The sequence below is a fragment of the Urocitellus parryii genome, chromosome 10 (genome assembly GCF_045843805.1).
Source record: "Urocitellus parryii isolate mUroPar1 chromosome 10, mUroPar1.hap1, whole genome shotgun sequence".
NCBI lineage: Eukaryota > Metazoa > Chordata > Mammalia > Rodentia > Sciuridae > Urocitellus > Urocitellus parryii.
Window position 1 is genome coordinate 106,109,206 of NC_135540.1, and position 21,902 is coordinate 106,131,107.

At 45.9% G+C, this 21,902-nt stretch overlaps 1 protein-coding gene across 2 annotated transcripts in view; it reads left to right on the plus strand.

Moving 5' to 3' along the window:
- Scfd2 (sec1 family domain containing 2) overlaps positions 1 to 21,902 on the plus strand; it is a 370,804-nt gene that overhangs the window by 345,766 nt on the left and 3,136 nt on the right. Inside the window, exon 8 of one of the 2 annotated variants that reach the window (XM_026385802.2) lies at positions 15,383 to 15,502. The exons of the other annotated variant lie outside the window; for it this stretch is intronic. Coding sequence (XP_026241587.1) covers positions 15,383 to 15,502 — 120 coding nt within the window. The remainder of the gene's footprint in view (positions 1 to 15,382; positions 15,503 to 21,902) is intronic. 2 annotated transcript variants of the gene reach the window in all.

The window sequence follows — 21,902 nt, forward strand, 5'->3', positions numbered from 1 at the left end:
TTTAGTTGTTGACAGACCTTTATTTTATTTATTCATATGCGGTGCTGAGACACAGACACAGTGCCTCACACATGCTAGGTGAGCGCTCTACTACTGAGCTACAACCCCAGCCCCCAGATCCATTTCTTAAAAGCACCTGTGGGCTTCTGCATAGAGTGTCAGTAAGTAGAATCGCTGAGAGCTCCTCTTCCTAACTAGCCCTTTGTGGTTGCTAATTTGTTCAAACACTTCCAGGCTGAGCATAGTTTCCAACCTTCTCCACTTGACCTCTCTCGTTCTCACATTCACTCCTGAAGAGACACTAAATAACAAGTATGGAGTTTCAGGTCCAGGTCAGTAAGGACTGAGAATGGCACAGTGGCCTCTCTGTCCTTTCCCAGACAGGCTTCTCCTCTGTGTAAAGTTGGGTCCTGAAGGAAGGGGTCTGACCAAGGGTGCAACTGGCAGTTTGCTGCACTCTAAGAGGTGAGTTTTGGGTGAGAGGGGACCTTGACTCTATTCCTCGTCCAATGATGTCCCTTGGACAGGAAGAACTGTTTATTAGTAAAAAGGGTTCCATGATCACATAGGTTGGTAAAAAGCTGGGTCAAAAAACAACTTACCTCTGTCATTCAGCATCCAGGGTTTACCTGCTAATGGACCCTGTGCCTTTCAGAGGTGACCATGGAGCATGGCAGGCTGCACAGTCGTACTGTGGGAGGACCACGCACAGGCATTTCCCACCACTGTTCCATGACATGGAACATCTAGGAGAGTCACATTTTAATGCTACCCTTTAAACTCTGCATCTTCCTGAGATCAGAAGTTCCACTATGCTAAATGCACTTGGCCTAGGAGGAAGCTTAGAACCATCCTGGGCCAGCACTGGGAAACTGCACTTTCTTCTTTCCCAAGTTCCCCATTCCAAACCCCATTGTGAGGGCTCATGAAGAAACACTCTGGCAGCTGGAAGATGATATCAGAGGTAGGTTTCCACAAAGTAAATTAAGAAAAAGGAATCAGAGCTGGGCACAGTGGCACACACCTGTAATCTCAGCTACTCAGGAGGCTGAGGCAGGAGGATCACTTTTTTGTTTGTGTGTGTGTTGGTGTTGGGGTTGAACCCAGGGCCTTGTGCATGCAAGGCAAGAACTCTACCAACTGAGCTGTATCCCCAGCCCAGGATCACATTTTTGAGACCAACCACAGAAACTTAGTCAGACTTCATCTCAAAATAAAATAGAAAGGACTTGGGTTGTAGCTCAGTGGAAGAGTTCTTGCCTAGTGTGAGGCCCTGAGTTCTATCCGCATAAAATGATTGAAAAAAAAAAAAAAGCAGGAGGAGGAAGACCACCCTGTTCTTCCAACAGCTGTCAGTATCCACTGCTCGGTCCTCAACTCTGGGCAGGGCATCTCATCTGTCCACCTGGGCTAGAGAGACTCTCCCTAGGCTGGTAGGGAGAAAGCCCTTGCCACCCAGTACTCCCAAAGAAGAATCATTTTGTTTTATTTCTGATTGAGTCTCTATGGTGGGATTTTCCTGACATTTCATAGAGCTCGGCAAAGAAAGCTATGTGTGGCCTATGTGTTCAGGATTTGGACATAATTGTGATAAACTTGCAGCCAATAGGGGTTTTGAGGAACCCCTAATTTCCCAAAGACACTTCTTTGAGATGGAGGTGAACCCATCAAGAAGAGATTCCATTCTACTCTAAGGCCCTTGGAGAGAGGGGTGTGGAAGACACAGTCTCACCTGGTTATGGTGGTTTACCAGTCTCCTTTGAGAAATAACCTGTGATCAGTGTGTTTCTATCCTTTCTTGTATTAATCCTCGTGACCACCTTAAGGGGTAGGTCCTGTCATTATCCCTGTCTCCCCAGTGAGGAAACTGAGTCAGAAAAGCTGAGCAGTGGAAGTGAGCTCCAGAAGGCTGGACTGTGTCTCACTTTCCTTTGTCCTCAGGTGCTCTCCAGAGGGCAACATAGTGGTGACACCAGGATTTATCCCCAAGTCACTCTTATTCCAAACCCCAGGCTCCTGGCCACTGTCTTGGCTCTGAGATACTGCCAGGCATTTTTTTTTTGGAAGTTAAATATTCATATGTTATTAATTCTGGTTTTCTTCAGAATTACTCACAAGCACAAATGCTTTCCCTTTCCAGTATCTGTGTAGCTGTGAATAAAGTCTATGCTTGAGTTGGTCCCTCAGACAGCCAGATCTGCTGGCACCCTGTCTTTTCCTCTGGGACTTGGCCGCAGGCTCTTGGGTGGTGCACCCCAGGAGGATAAATGTGTGCATTGCTATTGAGCTGCCTCTGCACATGGCCTCTTCTTTCTGGATCAGCAGCCTACATATCACTCATGCCTTTCTTGCCACTTGCTGTCCTATTCTGTGCCTCTGCTTCTCACTTCTCACTCAAGACTCCCCAGTGCTGAGCCAGGAGGAAATAAATAGGCAGAGATGATGAAACAAAACCATCCATGTGGAACCCTTCCCCTGCCTGGGGCACTATGTACAAATGGGAGATTCTAGAAGTGCAGCATCAGCTGGAAGGGAGCCAAGTTGCTGGCCCAGTCCTGCTCTTTCTCTGTACTTAGAGATGGTCTCATGAACCATGTTTGCTTGAGGTCACCCAGAGGCAGTATCTGTAGACTGTGCAGAAGACAAGGGAAGATTGAGAAACCAGTGAGGGATGTGCTGGGAAATGGGACCTCAGTGATCCCCACGGGATGCACTGTGTCTGCCCTCATGGCCAGTAACAGAGCACAGGAAAGAGTTGTCCAGGCTCCTGTCCTCCTCAGAGCTCTATGCCTTGTACACACTCCTGTGGCTACCCTTACACAGTATGCTGTAATCACACTTGTTAACTTTCTTTCTGCAGATTAATGTTTTTCTTCAGATTAGCACAACTCGGTCCATTGCACATTAGGGGAAAGAGACATTGTTTCAATGGGTTGTAATCAACATTTTATTTTAAAGACACGAGTAGAATACCCTAGATCAGAATTCATTGCATTTAGTGAGGTAAAACAGCATGCCCTAGGAGCTGATATATCTACACATGTGTGATTTAACTGTGTTTCTCACTGTAAGTCACACTGAAAATGCAAAGCTATGGCTGTGAGAGCGGAAGGCGATCTAGTTCAGATTCTCTTCTGTATTCTCAGTACTTGGCATCTGGATAGGCCTTGTGTTTTAGTCAGCTTTCTCACCACTGTGACCTGATGACCCAACCAGAACAATTTCAGAGAAGGAAACATAGTTTCAGAGGTCTCAGGCCAACCCTGTAAATTTGAACTGAAAGTGAGACACAAAAGCGTGGAGGAGGAATATGACAGTTACTGTCCAACTCATCCCTATCAGAGGATTAATGCCCCGATTAGGTGATATCTCTCAGAATCTAATCATTTTGCCTCTGAATAGTCTTGCATTGTCTCTCACGTGAGCTTTTGGAGGACACCTCATACCTAAACTGTAACTGATGCTCACCAAAGATGGGAGGGAGGTTAAGAGTGGACCTATTATAGTGTTCTCTCAGAAAGCAGCAGTTTTAACTCACTGATTCCTTTTTCCAACTCTGTCAGTTCATGGGGGATATATTCCAAGACCACTGTGGATGCCCCAAACCACAGATAGTGCCAAACCCTTGGTGGACTGTTTTTTTTCTATACACACATACATGAATTTAATGCCTTTGCCATCTTAACTAAACACATATCATGCACTGTAGACATACCTTTTGCAGTTTGTAGTGTGACAATAAAACTAGAACTGATTTCTTTTTCTTCACAATTTCATGGGTAGATTGGCTCTTACCATTTGTCTTAGCAAAGTCAGCATACAATTATTTTTTTCTTTCCTTATTAAGTCAAGAACTTTCACTTTTTCAGTTGAGGGAAGCACTTCTAAGCTTCTCTTTGGCATATTGGAATTGCCAGCATCATTATTCTTCTGCTTTGGACTATAATTACGTAAAATAAGGGTTCTGAACACAAATAGTGTGGTATTGCCACAGTTGGTCTGATAACCAGTATGGCTGCTAAGTGACTAATGTGTGGGTAGCATCTGCAGTATAGATACTCTGAACAAAGGAACAATGTGTGCAAGCAGAACAGAGCAGGTCAGTATAAGATTTCATCACACTGCTCAAGAGAGCATGCAGTTTTAAATTTCCAAATTGATTGCTTCTGAAATTTTCTATTTTATATTTTCAGACTGCAATTGACCATAGGTAAGTGGAACTGGAAAGCAAAAGATCAGTTAAGTGGGGCGTACTATATAGCTCTGAATCCAAGCTTCATTTCAGTAATTTCACAAGCTATGTATAGAAGGTAGCAGCCTTATCAATCAACTCCAGTGACCTGCAGTGGAGTCCCTGTCCTCTTTTCTAGTGGCTACTAGGCAAGGTGAAGCTGACCACTGGGTCATCATTACATAATCCCCAAAGCAGAGCTCATCACACTCCCACCATGTGCACAGCAGAGGCAAGGCCACCTCCACCTTTGTCAAAAACAAATGACAGTCTCATCCCCTTTCCACACCAACAGCATAGAAACCTGTTTCTTCCAACTTCTTTGTCTCCTTGGAGAAAAGGACAGAAGCAAAAGGGCTTATTTGCTAGGGAAATTAAGTGAATTGAGAGAGAAAGATCCTAAGAGTGGTCAGATAGAAGATGAGTGATACCAGGGGAGATCTGAGAAATTGAGAAATCTCTTTTCTATTTGCCTCTTTTTTTTTTTTTAGTTTCTGTAAATAATAGATGGCAGTCTGTTTTGCACATTCCTTTCCCGCCAATCTCATACATTCTGTACTAACTTCCTTCTGCCTTCTGTTTACAATAGAGTCATGTGACACATCTGAAGTCACACCCATGCCTTAGAACTTGGGCCCCACCAGCTATGTGACCTTGGGCACATCATTTAGCCTCTTTTTTCTTGACTTTCCTAATTTATAAAATGGGGATGGTAATAGCATCAACTTTATAGGGCAGTTATGAGAATTAAATGAGTGACTACATACACAGAACTCAGAACAGTACACAGCCTGTAGTAAGTGCTATGTAAGCGTTTGCTGATCTTTTCTAGAATTGTGACTCTTGAGAAAGCAGCCACCTAGAGCATCTTTGTATCCCTGAACACAGCTGGTACTCAGGCATTTGGCGTACACAGCCAAACTTTTGGGTGCATAAGTGATTCAATAAAAGAGAAGAGCCGGGCACAGTAAGTGCATGCCTATGATCCCAGTGACTTGGGAGAATGAGGCAAAAAGTTCACAAGTTTGAGGCCAGCCTGGGCAACTTACCATGCCCTGTTTCAAAATTAAAAAAAAAAAAAATTAAAAAGAACAGGGATGTATCTCCGTGGCAAAGCACTCCTGAGTTCAATACCTAGAATAGAATAGAATTGACACCCCATCCCCAAAGAAGACACAGACATTGCAGATTTTACTAGCAAATTGCTCTTGACAGAAAGACATGTGATTTAGTGCTCTCCTTTATTGTGTCTGTCAGAAGTCACCTTCATAAGGCTGTGATGTGGTTTTCCAGACTCATTTCTTTCTTCACTATGGTCCAACTTGTCAAGCTCCTCAGTCTTGGGAGACACTATTCCTCCTATGACAAATTGTGATGAGCCCACGAAATACTGTACAGGTACCACACAGGATGGTTCAAGGCCTAGAGGCCCACAGCAGTAGACCCCGGCCATGCAGAATACAGAGGCACAGCCCAAGATGGCTTAGGTCCCTGACTCCCCAGTAGCATAGTTGCTGTGTGCTGGGAGAGGGCAGGAGCTGTCCACCAGATTTGCTCCTGCTCTTGGGCCAGCCTCAGCTCCCTAGGCAAATGAAGGCCTCTGTTCCAGGCACTTGGAAGTGGCTCCCAGAACCAGTCTATTTATATACATTTTTATAGGCAGCATTTTATGAAAAAATGCCTGGGTGTCTAAGATTCTCTGCATCAAACAAATTCCACATGAGCAGGGAAGTCAAGGTAGCTGGATTCCACCCTCACTAGAGTCAGAACTTCATTTATATCATATTACGATTCATTGAACCTCTCTTTGCAATGCCTTCTTGTGTAAATCAGAGTGTCAAGAGAAGTCTTTCATCCCACTTGTTCTGATTATTTGTTGTCTCTTAAGAAGTCATCCCAAAACATTGACTAATAATACGAACCCTCCATTATGTTCATGACTCTGCAGTCTGGGCAGAGCTCAGGGTGCACCCCCCAGGGAGAGTGGCTCATTCACATGGACACTAAGTTGATGCTGAGCAGCTCCTGGTAGCTTGACCATGCACATGGGCTGTGGCCCCAGTCCCTCTCCACATAGGCCTCTTTAATGAACTTTCTCACACACGGCAGCTGTGTTTTAGGGGCAAGCATCCAAAGAGAAACAGCCAGGTGGAAGCTGTATTGGGTTTTACGATGCAGCCTTCAAAGTCACGCAGCATCACTTCCATAGTAGCGAGACAGTCACCAATGCCCACCCAGGTTTAAGAAGAGACTGAAAAAGGACCAAGAGCACGAGGAACAGAAAACATTGTCAGGATCACTCTTGAGAAATGCAGTCTGCACTCCACTAAATACATGCTTGACTCTCTGGCTGGGCAAGGGCAGTATTGGGCTGAAGCTAGGAGTTTTCCCTCCAATCTAGAAGACATGAAAATCATTCATACTACCGACCTGGCCTCAAAATAAGTGAGCCCAGACAGGCTTTGATGATGAAGGCTAACTTACTATTTATCCAGGATGTTTTTTAATATAATCTAAAAGGAAAAGGAGGGAAAAAAAAAAAGTACAAAATCAACTTCCTGCGAAGAAATGGAGGTGCAGAACTTTCCTCAATTTCCATGGAATCCTGTAAGGTAAACCAGACCAGCTGGGTAGAAGAGCTAGCACGTCCACCAGGTCACTCTTCTGTACCTCTAGGAAACTGTTTCAATTAGGCCTGATGCACTTGTGGCTCACCCATTCGACTGCCAGCTTCCAAGGGCAGCCAGGAAGCCCACTGGGTTCCTATGGGACTCGGAAGAACTGTGAAGGGCCAACCCTGACATTCCTGAAACAGCCCAGCTCCCTCTCTGTAGTCCTTCTGAACAGAGCACCTTGAGCTCCTTAGAGGAAAGCTTGATAGCAATCTAATAAATAAATCAAAACATTCCTCACCCCCACATTAATTTAATTTAAAACTGGCATGTCTAATAAGCAGCAATTTTAAAGTGCGTTTCTGGAATTTGTGAGTTGGAGTTCAGTCTCCTGAAAACAATGTATTTTATATCTACTCCATGTGTTTGGACCTCGGCTTGTTTTGACTAGAGGACATGATTTGTCAAGATGTGTTCTCTGCTGGAATCGGCATGAGGAGGGTGGGTTTTATCTAACGAAATTGCATGAGGCTCTTTCACCTCCTTTCCTGTGTGCTTTTTAAGTAGTGTTCTTTGTTGTTTAATTGGAAAAAATAAGAGATTTGTGAAAAAGCTCATGAAAGCTACCAAGGCTTACCTCTGGGCTTTGTTTTTGAGTTGATACAAAAGTCCCATCGCCCAAGGTGGTGACAGAAAAAGACCCACAAGAAGAAATGAACGACTGCTCAGCAGGCCCTGAAAAACTGGGCACAGTGAGAAGATAACATTTGAAACTTTTTTATTTGCATTTAATATGTCAACACATTGTGACAACTTAATCCAAGAGAGGGCAATTATGAGGACCAAGGGGTGTCCCAGGGAACTCAATCACAGCAATGCAGTGGACCTTAGGAAGAACTGGGACTAACAACTAGAAAGCCATGAGGGAGGTAGGGAGCTGGCTAGTGCCCAGCCTCTGTTAGGTGCTCAATAATACTAGCTGAATGAATGGCTGAGTAGCCAGTCCATGGCTTGGTTCTTTTTGAGAGCCTAGCTTAGAGCTTCATCTATCTTAGATCAAATTTTGATTCAGAGGAAAAGGTCTGTAGTTGGCCCAGCCTAGTTCTGGACTCCATTTCCATGACCAATCAACTGTAGCTGGGCAGCAGGATCACATTGTAACTAAATGGCTCTAAACATGTGCATGGGGGACTACTGGCTTGTGGACTGGAGGAGAGAGACCTACAGAGGTCTCTACCGCAGGTGTCAGCAGTGAAATACCCAGTATTTCACTCTTCATTCATTTTGGAATGAAGAGTGAAATACTGGGCTTCAAGTAAATTTTGATGTTAGATCCTTGAACTTGAGAGGTAGACATACCTTGGAGATCATCTAGTCCAGCTCCTTCTTAGTCACACAAGAGAAACAAGAGTCAGAGAGAAACTGTTGGCTTAGGTCTATCATACTTAGCAGCATTTCTGACAAGAGGAAACCATCTCAGCATTCAAGTTGTTGATTAAATGAGTACAAGTTCCTGAGTTCCTTTTTATGAGGTGGGGTTTGATTGATGTCTAACACTAGCTAAATGTGTTCCATAAGTTCTAGTGAAATGGACATTTGGTACAACCCAGTAAGCAAAAAACAAGAACTTGATGCTTTGCTTTGTCTGGAAGTGAATAATTCTTGAGATCTTCTGCTGTATGGAAGGCAGACATAAAATGAACTAGATCAGGGTGAATTAGACACCACAGCACAGATAGGTCATGTTTCTTATAGTTTGTAGAGGAGATTCCCAAGAAAACTGAGGATTACAAGAAAAAGGAGAGGTGCAGGAAAGGTGATATGAGAGCACAGAGGAGTAGCTCAACCAGGATCAGAGGAAGCTTCCCGAGACACTGAATTTTGTCAGACCAATAGGAATGAGGAACAAAGTAATGAACTGTCGTGGTATGGGGGGAATTGCTTTAGTTCCAAGTGAGGAGCTAAGGTGGCATGCAGGCAGTAGAAGAATATTAAGACAGAGGTAAGCAGAAGCTAGATTAACAAGGGCTGGAGGTTTGAAATGTGACCCAAAACAATGAAGTGTCATTGAAATTTTTTTTTAAGAATACACAACAAGTTTACATTTCATGAAGATAGTCCCGGCGGCATTAAGAGAAGGGAAAACAAGGGCCCACCTGGCATCAGGTAGGGAGGGAAAGTGAGAAGGTGAGAATCTAAGCTCAGGGTTAAGGGAATGAGGGGGCATTGATTGAACGTGGCAGTGAGAGGAAGTTGTCTAGGGCCATTCGATTGGTCTGGAGCGAATAGATGGATGTGGTTGACATTATCTCTTATTGGGAAGCAGGAAATGGAGAAGGTAACTTATATTTTGGCGTGAACAGCTTAGGGGCTTGGGAGACAGCCCTTAGGCTTGGCAGAACTGGTCCAACAGTAGCAAGCTGGAGCCCTTGGGATGTGTGAGGCATGGAACTGTGAGTGGGGGAGGGGTGCCTAGGGAGGATGTGGGGAAAAGAGCAGGAACTGGAGGTATTATGATTTGGATATGAGGTGTCCCCCAAAAGCTCCTGTGCTAATGCAGGAGGTTAAATGATTAGATTATGGCAGCTGTGACCTCATTTGAGGATTATTTCCATTTGATGGATTTGTGATTTGAATAGATTATTAGGTAGAAACTGTAGGCAGGTGGGGCATAGTTGGAGGAAGTAGGTCACTGGGGGTATGTTCTCGGTGCACCCCACCCTCCTTTGATTTCTGGCTACCGTGAGTTGAACAGCTTTCCTTCACTATGCCTTTCTGTCACAATGCTCCTTGGACCCAGAACAATAAAGTTGGCCGACTATGAACTGAACCTCTGAAACTGTGAACCAAATAAACTTTTCCACTTCTAAGTTGTTCTTATCAGGTATGTTGATCACAATGACAAGAAAAACCTGACTAATATAGGAGACCAGACCAGATGGGAGCACAACATGTAATGGAGCAAGTGGAGCAAGAGAACTGCATCTTAGGAGGGCTCAGGGAGGAGGGAGCGTGGGAGAAGTTTCAGGAAGGAGGAAGCCATCTACTGCAGCAAATGCAGCAGGGAGGTCAAGCTCAACAGCAGAGTGGTGTAGTGGCATGGCAGCCTTTTGCAATGTGATTGAATGGACAAGTCCACAGGAACCTGGTAATTGAATGATGTTTCTAAAGAACTTTCAGTTTGAAGAATTGGTTTATCAATGGAAGTGTGTGGATTGCAAAGGAGGACATTTATATCTCTTCAGGGAGATAGACTTAAATTTTAGTCTCAATCCTACAGCATATTAGTTTGGTGACTTTGAATTATCTTACCCTTTAAGCTTCAGTGTCTCTCTCTATAAAATGGGGCTTCTGCCTACTTCATAGATTCTAAGTATTGCCTAGAGTAATGGCTCCCCTCTCCCCAGTTTTCCTCCATAGCACTTACCACCTTCTGCACTTACCAGCTTACTTATTTATTTTTACCCCACCCTCCACTCTACCACTAAAACGAAGTCCTACCACTAAAACTAACACACACCCCAATTCTTCTCTGTTTGGTGCATTGCTGAATCCCAGATGCTTCAAGCAGCATCTGACCCTCAATAAATATTTGTTGAATGGACAAAAAAGTGAATAAGAAGCACAGCATTAGACATTAAATATCTGGTGACAGTGGTGGCAATGTTACCAACTCCTGTGGAAGAAAAGCCCTTGTTGGGCCATCTTCAAAGTCAGCCTGGGTCTTTCCAGAGTTTTGTACTCTTTAAGGCCCATGCTCTAGTTTCTGCCTCTACAAGGTACTGCCCACTGATGGAGAATTGGGGACCTGACCTTCCTTGTTCTAGGGACAAGTGAGCCACAGAGAGAGAGAAATTGAGTAAAGAAACATCATGTGAGGGAAGTGACCACAGGATTCCCAGGGCTCCTAGAAAGCACCCAGAAACCAGAAGCAACAGAAAGCCTTTTGACAACCCCATCCTGGAAGCCACTTAGACATCAAAGGGCTCCCTTAGGGTCCACTCCTGCAGAGAGGACCCACAGCCTCTGCTGGAAAGGCAGCAACGCAATATGAAGGGAAACCATCTTCTGTGGCCAGAACTGCTGTCTCAAAGTCGCAGCTGGCAAAGTTTTGAAAATGAAAGAGCAGAGACACTGACTTGCTTTATTAATCTGTGCATGTGTGATGGCAGAAATGATGCTCAAATCTTTCATCTTCAAAGTGTGTCTCACCATGAACTAACTTACAAATGGGACCCAGCCATGTATGGCTGCTAATAAAAAATGCGTTATTTGGGTGGAAGAGGCTCCAGTTTCCAACAGCCTGCTGACCTGACATGGTCTGAAGGGAAAGTCTAGTATCAAAACATAAATCTAAACTAAAACCCAAATAGCAAACAGGAACATGCATTAATTAGACCCATTTATTTGTACAAAACCAGCATTCCCTCCACTCCTCCAGGGAATTGCTCTTTGTTGTTGCTATTCATTTCTTTTTCCCCTTTTCATCTTTCAATACATCTTTCCAAGATTCTTGCCATGTACTACAGATTCCAGACTCTCTTATGGAAAGCATATGTCACAGGGAACATATTGTACCATGCTGAAGCTCTGGAGTCAATTGTGTTTCTGTTCCAGGATTGAGAAACAACAGTTGTTTGTGGGGCTGGGGGGAATCCCAGGGTCAGTTATGCAGCCAGACAAACCATGAGCAAAGCACTTTCTAAAAGCTCTCTAAGATAAGAAGGGCATCTCCATTAACCTGTGCAACCCATTCACTTGTTCATTCCTCTCTTTTATTTATGTAACAATTTCTGACCATTTCCTGTGTACTAGGTACTATGCTCAGCCCCATAATTTCAAGGCAAATGTGTGCAGTCCCTGCCTGTCAGGAACTCAGAGCTGAGGAGATGGTATGTCAGGGTAGCAGTTTGGTTTTCCAAGGCAAAGACATAGGGGACTATCAGGCTGGAATCATGCACAGAGGTTGAAAGATATCTGGGGAGAACTTCTCAGAGGAGGGAATGCTTTTAAGAGAGAAGAGAAGAGAAGAGACGAGACGAGACGAGATGAGAAGAGGCAAAGAAGGAAACGAGGGACTCCACATGGAGGAGACTGAATGCTACCTGAGATAATGTGACTCAGGTGGCACTCAAACTGTTTAATGGGCTTAGAGATAGGCCGAAACCCTCTGGTATGGCCTCACCAGGACCTATGGACTGTAGCTGAAAACCTCCCAGGCTTAGAGTTAAGCAAAAGAATCAAAGTACCATGTAGAGCAGTAGGAGTCAGGGTGGTGGTTATCCTAGAAGAAGAGGTGACAGGAGGGGGCTTGAGGTACAAGTTTTACTTCTTGATCTGGGTGTTGGGCATGCAGGTTTATTTACTTTGTGAAAATAAATGAAATTGTACACTTGTGATTAATGCACTTTCTGGGGCCTATATTCAATAAAATGTCACATATTCAACAGAATTTCCCCCAAAATGCAAATAACCAAGCATTGGGGCATGCACAAGTCATTGTGAATGACTCCAGAAAAAAAAAAAAAAAAAAAAAACGTGGAGAGGAAATGAAGACTTAACCCAAAGCTATGCAATATGAGCCTTATATACTGAAGTATATATACTGAAGTATATAGAGGAGTTTGAACTTCATCTTCATGGCCATGAAACTCTATGCAGAGAATCTGCACATGTAACAGAGCTGAGCAGTAGATAGGACTGTAGCCCCTGGCTCTATAATTTCATTACTTCAATCTTTTCATCTGTAAATACACTAATAGTTGCACTTGCCTTCTAAAGATATTTTCAGAATTAAAAAAAGAAAATGCACACAAGTAGCATTGTGCTCACTATAATCAATTCTAAATATTGGTATATTAGAAAGATTACTATAGGCTGGGGATGTAGCTCAGTTACTAGAGTGCCTGCCTCGCATGCACAAGGCCCTTGGTTCAATCCCCAGCACCACAAAAAAAAAAAAAAAAAAAAAGAAAGATTACTAGGCAGAAATTAAGGGAATGGATGCAGAATATCCAGACCAGGGACTCAGAGATGAAGTAGAAAGCTGTAGCAGTCATCTAGTGAAGAAGTTGGGGATGTGGGAGTCCAGAAGATACTGATGACCATGAGGGGCAGAAAGGGCAGGACTCAACCTGAGAGACAAAAGAGGCAGCAAAGTCTAAGGTGGTTCTCTTACGTCTGGCTCAAGTGACTGTGAAGGTGTCATGTGGTTCGAGTTTCAAGCGAAGGGTAGAACTGGAAGGAAGGTTGCACATCAAATTTGAAGCCAGTTGAGTTTAGAATCCAGGGAGGCATCCAGGTGGCAATGTCCAAGGATCGTAGAGATGTCTGAGCTGAAGACAAACTTGGGAAATATTTTAAAAATTGTCAAAGGCAGATGAGAAGATGAGGTCCCTTGGGATGGTGTGTTGAGGGAGAAGAGTAAGAGGCCAAGCATGGAGCCCTAAGCAGGGCCAAAATTTATCTGAGAAGAAACAGAAATCAGGGCTGGGGGTGTTGCTCAGTGGTAGAGCAATTACCTAGTGTGCATGAAGCCCTGGGCGCCCTCTCCAACAAAAAAGAGAGAGGAAAAAGAAAGAGAAACAGGAGGGAGGATAGAAGGAGGGAGGGAGTGGGAGAGAGAGAAAGAAAGAAAGAAAAAGGAGGGAGGTGGAAGGAAAGGAAGAAAGAGGAAAGACCAAGAGAGTATCATCATGGTAACCAAAAAGGGTGTCATTAATTGTGACAAATGTCACAGAAATGTCCTGTTAAATAAAGTCAAAGAAGTATCCTTTGACTCCTACAATATAATGGCCATTAGTGACTTCGGTGTGAACGATTCCAGGGGATAGTGTGACAATAGCAGAGTCTCAGTGGGTGTTATGGATGGCGGGTTGGAAGAAAGAAGTCAACAAATGGAAAGAGGTCAAAGGGAAGGAGAGAGACACAGAGCAGGATGCTAGAGGTGGGTGAGGAGTTGACAATCTTTTTCTCTTTGGGGTGAGGGGCATACTGGGGACTGAACTCAGGGGCACTTGACCACTGAGCCACATCCCCAGCCCTGTTTTGTATTGTACATAGAGACAGGGACTCATTGAGTTGCTTAGTGTCTTGCTCTTGCTGAGGTTGGCTTTGAACCTCCTGCCCCAGCCTCCTGAGCTTCTGGGATTACAACGTGTGTCACCATGCCTGGCAACAATCTTATTCTAAAGGTGAAAGGGCTTTGTAACTTTTTCCAATATTCACCATTACTAATTTTAAAGACCTTTAGAATTTCTTCCACCCTCTTGCCTCCCTCCCTCCCTTCCTTTTTTCTTCCTTCCTTCCTTTCTTCCTTCCTACTGTGAGTTTCTCTGCAGAATCCAATAAGTTATAAAACTTGGAATATTTAATGTGTAATCCTTTTAAGAGTTTTTAAACTAAGAGACTGAGAAATGGGTATCTTTAGGCAAGGGACAGCAGAACCCAGCTGAGAAAGGAGCGGGGACGGGGAGAGAAAGACTTCCTGGTGCCCCACTGCCCACCCCACTGCCCCTTGGACACCCCAAGGCCTGCAGAGGCTTGTGCATCTGTGAGCAGAGTGAGTGAACACACGAGCCTCTCTGTCGTGCCTCCAGGTGTGCTCCATCCTGGCCAGGCCCTGAGCTGCTACCCGAAGCTGGCGACCACTTATCTCCAGACCCTGGCTCCACCCTCCCTCCTGCCCACTCCTCACCAACTCAACTCCAGCTTCCAAAACTAACTCAAAACAGAATTCTTGGAAACCCTATTGTCCGGCTGGTGTCATTTTGCCAAGTCCGTTCACGAGTTATTTTGCATTTCCTGAGTGGTTATTAAGAGTAATTCTGATTTTAAGAATAAAATAAAACTTGGTCTCATTGGTGAATCATTTGTAATCATGAAGAATTCTCTACAGCATCTGCTGTAGGTTCCAGGCAGTGCAGTGGGGGTTCTCCACTAAGACTGTTTGAAGAAGTCGAGGTCTGTGCTAGAGTCTGCTCTCCCCAGGGTGGCCCAGTCTCCTCCATCTTTGTACACCTCCCCCGCCCCCGCCTGCTTGAGTTCTGACTGCTCATTAGTTCCACCCACATTTGCAGAGCACCTGTTCTGGGCCAAACACTAGGCATCCTGGGAGTTGCAGAGAGCAGGTAGATGAGGTGCCTACCCTGGTGGGTTTCTGTTCTAGTACAGGAGACAGCCAACAGGAAACAAATAAGAGAATGTGGTGGCCACAGGCTGTGGGACCTGCTCTAAAGGAAGTAACCACTGCAACAATGATGGGAAGCAAGTTTGCGCTGGGACCTGAACAATTCTGAGGAGTATGACGTGCTGTCCTCAGCCTTCACTTTTGTCTGGTAGTCACCAGCTCCTGTGAGCTTTCTTTTGGTAAAGTCTTTAAATGGGTGTGATAAGGGACCATGTTATTTTCCTGGTCAGTTCAGTCACTGAGCACTGACACACCTGATAGCTGATAAATCACAGTCTCTCAAAGTCCCAGTGCATGATGAGGTGACAGCCCTGGGCCCACCTCTGACGCTGGTGGTCTTCTGTTTTGCAGGTGAGCCGGCCTCATCCCAGCGACCACCCGCTCCTGATCCTCTTCGTGGTGGGTGGCATCACAGTCTCTGAAGCCAAAATGGTCAAAGACCTTGTGGCTTCCCTGAAGCCAGGAGCCCAGGTATGAAGTCATGGGTGATGAGAACAAGAGTCCAGGGGCAGGAGCAGGAGGGGCCAGCAGGGGTCCTGGTGTCCCTCTCCGTCCTGGCTTTCTCTCTCTCCCACCTGTTGCTGCCCTCAGCACAGTCCCCTGCCTGCCCCAGAATCCGCCAGCCTCCTGTCCAGATCCAATCTCTGAATGGCCTTCGTTCCCCACAGTAGAGGACTTTGATAGAGTCCATTATGACAGATTAATTCCCACATCAAGCAAATTAACCCTAAATTGAATCTAAGTTGCTTGCAAAGTAAATTGCTCTCAGGTGGGTGATGGTGGGTGGGTGAAGAGACCAGAAGACCAGAGGAAGGAGAGCTCTCCCTGCCCCGTCCTTTCCTATGTCTGGGTTCCAAGGCCAAGGTGTCGCTATCATCACTCCTCAGTGCATTGATTATTCAACCTGTGCTTAGTCACTCAAGAGTTTGCCCTGCTTTCTAGGCTCCCTATAGTTCAGGGACAGCTCAGAGACCTCCTCCAAATTGTGCCCATTAGGGGACAGATATCGCCAAGACAATAACTAGTGTGTAGCTTTCTCCTGTGAGGTCCCATCCCATTTCCCAAACAGGAAGCCTGCCCTGCAGACCTAGGTTCAGAACACAGAACTTTTGGTTTTATAGGCCTGGGTTCTAGTCCTGCCTCTGCCTTTGACTAGCCAAGGGACCTGTGGGAGAAAGGTCCTGTTTCTCACTTAGGAAACTGGTTGGGTTGGCTGTAAATCAGATCCGGTTTGAGAATGTGCCTCTGACACTGTGCCTGACTGGCGGCTGGCAGCACTGGTGGCTTGGCTATGGTGATTATCCACCCTTTCCGCGGAGTCACCACCCTGCTTTGGAAGAGGGTTTGAGGCTCGTGGCCCAGGAAAGAGCCTTCCAGAAAAGGAGTGCCTCCGCCTCTGCAGGCTCCAATCTGACTGGGGACCCAGAGTCAGTTCCTTGGTAAGATTTAAACCCTCACCCTGTGTCTTTCCCTGGGACAGGGCCACGAGAGCTGCTGGTTTACTTAGGAGATGATCCCAAGAAACAGCAGTGAGGGATAAGAAACAGAGATCAGTGAGGGGACGAAATCCAGAACGAGGTGCACCACTGGGCTGGTTATACTGCACACAGCTGAGGTCCAGTCCTCCTTGGGGGCCCTGAGGGACCGTGTATGACATGCCTCAGCATCACCTGGATGTTTCCCCTTGACTCCCACCCCTGATTGGGACTTGGTTCCAGGGTGTTATCTTCCTGACATTTGGAGGTCATAGCCTTGAGCCACCTCTACACACAGCTGGGCGGTGCTTTGTGGCTTGCACAACACCAAACAGAGGTGCAGTGCTTCAGGCAGGATGCCAGCTGGTGCTGGGGACTGTCCGCCAAGCTGCATAGAAACCAGCTGGATGGGGCCGTGGTTCCAGCCCAGTGCTGGCTGTCCGAGACCCACTGTCATCTTTGTGTGCTGCATCAACCCACTGCCATCAGGGTCCACACAGTTTCAGCGATGGGAGCCCCTGTTTCCCTTCTGTGATGTCCTGCTGTTGAGCCAGGCCCTTCCTGCGTCTCTGCTGGCATCCCAAATCCATACTGTGCAGTAAAGCCCTGCTCATACCTGCTTTCTCTTTGCTGGCCTGGTGTCCTCGACCTCAGGAATTCCCTGAGGACAAACCGGGGCTCTCTAGGCCTGAGCATGTAGCAGGAACTCAGTAGTTTGGTGAATTTATTGACTCCATGAGAACTGGTTTGACAAAGCAGTTTTGATTTGATAGGCCTGGGTTCTAGTCCTGCCTCTGCCTTTGACTAGTCTGTGTTAAGTGTCTGGGCCATCTGGTGAAGTCAAGCAAGCCTGGTGTCTATTGGTGTCCAGACAATCAACTAAAGAAGCTTGGAACTGGGTACTTGGGGAGCTACAACAGGTACTTGAATAGAGGAGTGACCAGGCATTGGCTGTGACCATTCCTGCTGCCATTACTAAACCCTGTTATGGTCATAGCTGGTGAAACTTCTGACAAATTGGTAAATTCTGCTGCATTTAGGACCTTCTCGGTCAGCAGTGTTAAAGGTCTATTTAATGAGCAGTTGCCTTTTTTGAAAAACACATTAAAAAAAAATTAGAAAGTTCCCTTCTCACTGTCCCTAACTCGGTAAACCCAATTCTTAGCTCTTCAAAATAAGGATGCATTGTGACAGCCTGCAGACATGGCAGCCCTCGCTGTAAAAGGATAAATGCAGGCGTCTTCAAAGCCTGTGACCTGAGTTTGACAAACAGCCCCAACCTCCAAGGGCTTTGCCGCCATCTGATCCTGTGCCCAGTCTTCTGCCCAGAGAGCTTGTTAGAGAATTTTGGGCGTAAGGAGCAGCCTCAATGGCTTGCCACTTGTCCTTTGTGCCCAAAGCTCCCCAAAGAGCTAATAGGCCCTGGGAAGATTCCCAAGGCATTAAGGGAAGTGGGTCATTTATCACATTGTCCTCTCCAAGTTCAGGAAAGCAGGGGGATCACGCATGTTGGCATTTTCCTCTCCTACACCTGACAGACACACAGCTGCCCTGGCTAGCGGCTAAGCTAAGAGTTCAGTTTCCTGCTTTTAGAGGCACCTTGGGAATCAGGCCTGGTGCTGAGCCATCCACACAATGACATGTGCACCAGCTCCATTATCTGTGGGGACTCAGACTTTTGTCAAGAATATGTGTAACCTAACTGAAGGGGGCGTTCTGCAGGATCCACACACTGCGCACGGCTGGCCTGAGGAGAGGCCACCTCTGCTAGATGCAGCCCCAGTCAGCCTCCTGAGAGCCCTCACTCACTCAGCTCTGGGGCCGCACAGAACGTCAAAGCAAATGAGGCTGTTCCGTCTTCCCGGCAGTCCTGCAGACCTAACAAGCTGGTGCCTCTCCTCCCCCAGGGCTCCTCTTCAGTTCCTATAGCTACCTCACTTGCCCCCAGTGACACAGACCTGAGACCCCTGATGATCCTGGCTGCTGTCATCAGCCTCATTTTGCTCTGTCTCTCACACAGTTGGAACTGAAAGAACCATCCCCTTGTGTGGACTGATCAGTGCAGAGGACATTGGGCTACCTCCTCCCATCCTGGCCATGGCTCACAAGACCCCACAGGGTCTCATCCTCCTCCCTTTGGGGCTTCTTTTCTATTATGCACCCCTTTCCTTCCAGCCTCGGGACTTTGCCTTTCTTAGCTATCGTTTCCCAATACCTCAAAGAGGGTCTGCCACTTAGTGGATATTCATCCATGTTCATTGAATGTCAGATACTAAATATTAGAAGTTTATTGTATTATTGTAGCATAAGAGAGAAGATTTTCTGGACCACACAAATCATGCCAACCTATTAATTCATATTGAGAATATGAACAACTAAAATAACTTAATCTCTGTATCTATTGCTACTAATCTCTATCTTCCCTATCCTATATGTTTGTGGGTGCTTTTTAGACCTAAGTAGAGACACTTAAGATCATTTCTACTAAATTGGATTAACTGATCGCTCAACAATACATTTTTTGAGCATCTACTCTGTGCCAAGCACTATTTGTGCAGAGGGTGAGCAGTAGTCAAGTCTCAAAACTGGGAGTGACTGATAAGAGGCAGGATCTGCAGCTCATGGTGAACATGCAGAGGATACAGGTGGGGGCTGTGGTGGGAAAACCAGAGGAGAAGCTTCCTTTAGATGGCACAGGTTCCTCTGGGAGGAGAGTATTTTGGATCTGAGATGTGAAAGCACATAAGGGATTAGCTATTCAAAGAAGCCTATAGGACTCTTTTAAGGTACCTGCAGGAACAAACTTTCCCTCACAAAGAGTGACAAGAATAGCATGAAACATGGGGAACCAGAAACACATTCCCTCCTCTAGGTCCCAGGACTGTGGGACTCACATGCGATGCTTGCTTTGCTCTCACTGTCTATGGTCACAGGACACATCCTGGTGAGAGAAAGAGGCAAGTCAGGAAAGGTCCTTTTTCCTGGCCACAAAAAAGCCCTCTTCCCTTGACTTCATCGAGGAGAGCAACTCCCCAACACACCCCAGACAGCCACAAGAACCAGGTGGGAGTCCTCCCCAGCCAAGCACCAGCCCCTGTCCCCTCACCCACTGGCTGCCTGATGTGGGATTTGTGGCCAGACAGCTCTGGTCACCTGAGATCTGCAGCCTGGTGGTGGCAGCAAGTCCAGAAGCCTGTGATTGTGAGAAGAAAATAACAGGGAGGAGCCAGGCTGGAAAGCACAGGGAGCAGCCAGCTGAGGAAAAGAGAGGAGGCTAGGCGGGCAGGCAGACCTGCTCCTGCTACTCTTCAGAGGTGGCTTGTGCTCATCACCCACTCTACTTTCATGCAGTTCTGCATTTCAGAGATGAATATTTAGTGAGGACATGACAGTCATATATTTTTTAAAGTATGGTTAGGCATACAGGTTCACAAGGTCAGGTATAGTGGTTCACCCCTAGAATCCCAGCTACTCAGATCTCTGAGGCAAAAGGATCACCAATATGCAGACAGCCCAGGCAACCTAGTGAGACCCTGTCTCAAAGTAAAACAATAATAATAATAATAAAAAGGGCTGGAAATGTGACTCAGTACTCTAATGCCCCTGAGTTCAATCCTCAATACTAGGGGAAGACAAAAAATGCAAATACACAATTTGCACACAACTTCTGGGGTTCAAGGAGAACTAAATCCTGCTCTAAAACCTGCTTCCAGGTTATTTTTAAATCAATGAGAAGCCCCAGGGAGGGAGGTGAGTAAATTTAAAAACACCAACTCCACCTACAAAAAATCAGAAGGGACAGAAGATGATCTGAGTCTCACACTTCCAGGCTCTTGGGGAGCCTGAAGCACAGCACACCGAGATTGGGACAAGGTGAAAGCAGGTCAAATGGTTTACGAGGAATTTTCCAAAAAAGGAAAATCTATTGTCCCATTGGTGTAAGATCAAACCCTTTTACAATTAAGACAGGTGTGTGAGTGTGTACGTGGGTGTGTATGCACGCACAAGAATTAGACGATGCCTCCAATATGATATGTGCTCAAAAAATAGTTCTTCAAGTCAATGAATATGCATAGTGGTGCCTGTGCTTATGTGGGTTACTTTTGGTGGGGGAAAAAAATCTCTCAAGAAAGAGAAAGGAAGAAAACAAAATTATTCCCTGCTTCTTTTGATTCCCAGTGTTAGAAATCAGAGGATTATGAGCATCCAAATCCTAGACTTTCCTGCTTCCTCCACATTCAGCAGAAATAGAACAGCAAGATGCTGGCACCTGCAAATTATATCAGATGAGGAGGGTTGAGCAAGAGAGTGGGCTGGGTGTCTCTGGGGGCTGGGCTGCTCCTGGTGCTGAGAGCAGGGCATCTTAGAGCAGAGTGCCACCAGCATGGGGCCTGGAGGCTGCTGGAGGGGGGAATCAGTTCCCTGGCTCTGGGGAACATAATGTCCTTGCCCCTGACTCAGTCAGCCAGCACAGTTTTTTTCATGTCAGATTTCTGCTGTGTCCCAGATGCCTGTTGTTAATGAAGGATCTCCATATCCCAACACTCCACCATGGAACTGCTAGCCAGACTTAGTGACACCCTGCAGTCGCCCTGCAGGAGGGGGAGGCGGAGAAGAAGGGCAAAGACACAAAAGGGGGACAAAGGAGTAGACAACTCGGAGACCAGGAGTGGCCTGGTGACCAGGACAGGGGCCGCCCTGGGTTCTGCGTTAGTGCTCTCACTGCCTAATAGCAGGCCATTCTCTAAAAGGACAGTAGAGATAATATTTAATTTGTCTCCTGTCACCCACCTGATGGCTGTGTTTTAAAAACCCAAGTGTCATCTGATAGGCCTGTCTCTGGCTCTTCTGAGCATTTTCTTTTTCATTTTTGAGTCTTTTTTCCTTCCCCATTTGGAGTCCATTTGTGCAGAAATGGCTTTAGTTGAACCAACTAGAAAAATACTCAAAAGCAGTCTGAATGTCAAAAATGCCTAAGATGAAAAAATACTTAAGGGTCCCTTTCATACTGCGTGTGAACTTAGCCGGGGGACCCCACTTGCTCTTTAATAGGAATTTTAGACGAGTAGATTTTTGTTGAATTCATGTGAAAACCAGAGCCATTGGAGCATCTTTTCCCAGAACTTCTCTGAGTGAAAACCTTCCTGTTCACCATTGCTAAACTCCCTGCCTCCTTCGCTGTACAGTTTCTGTCCATCAATTCTTTATGAACTCACTAAATCAGGGACCTGCTCTGTATCAGGAACTGTGCTAAGAAGCCCATGGAGGAAATGGAGAAAGCTGTGAATTATAAACCACCATGAGGACACAGTCTTGGGGGAGGGTAGTCTGGGAAGACTTTCTGGAGGTGGTGACACCTGAGCAGAGTGAAGGCTGCGATGTCTTCAGCCACAAAG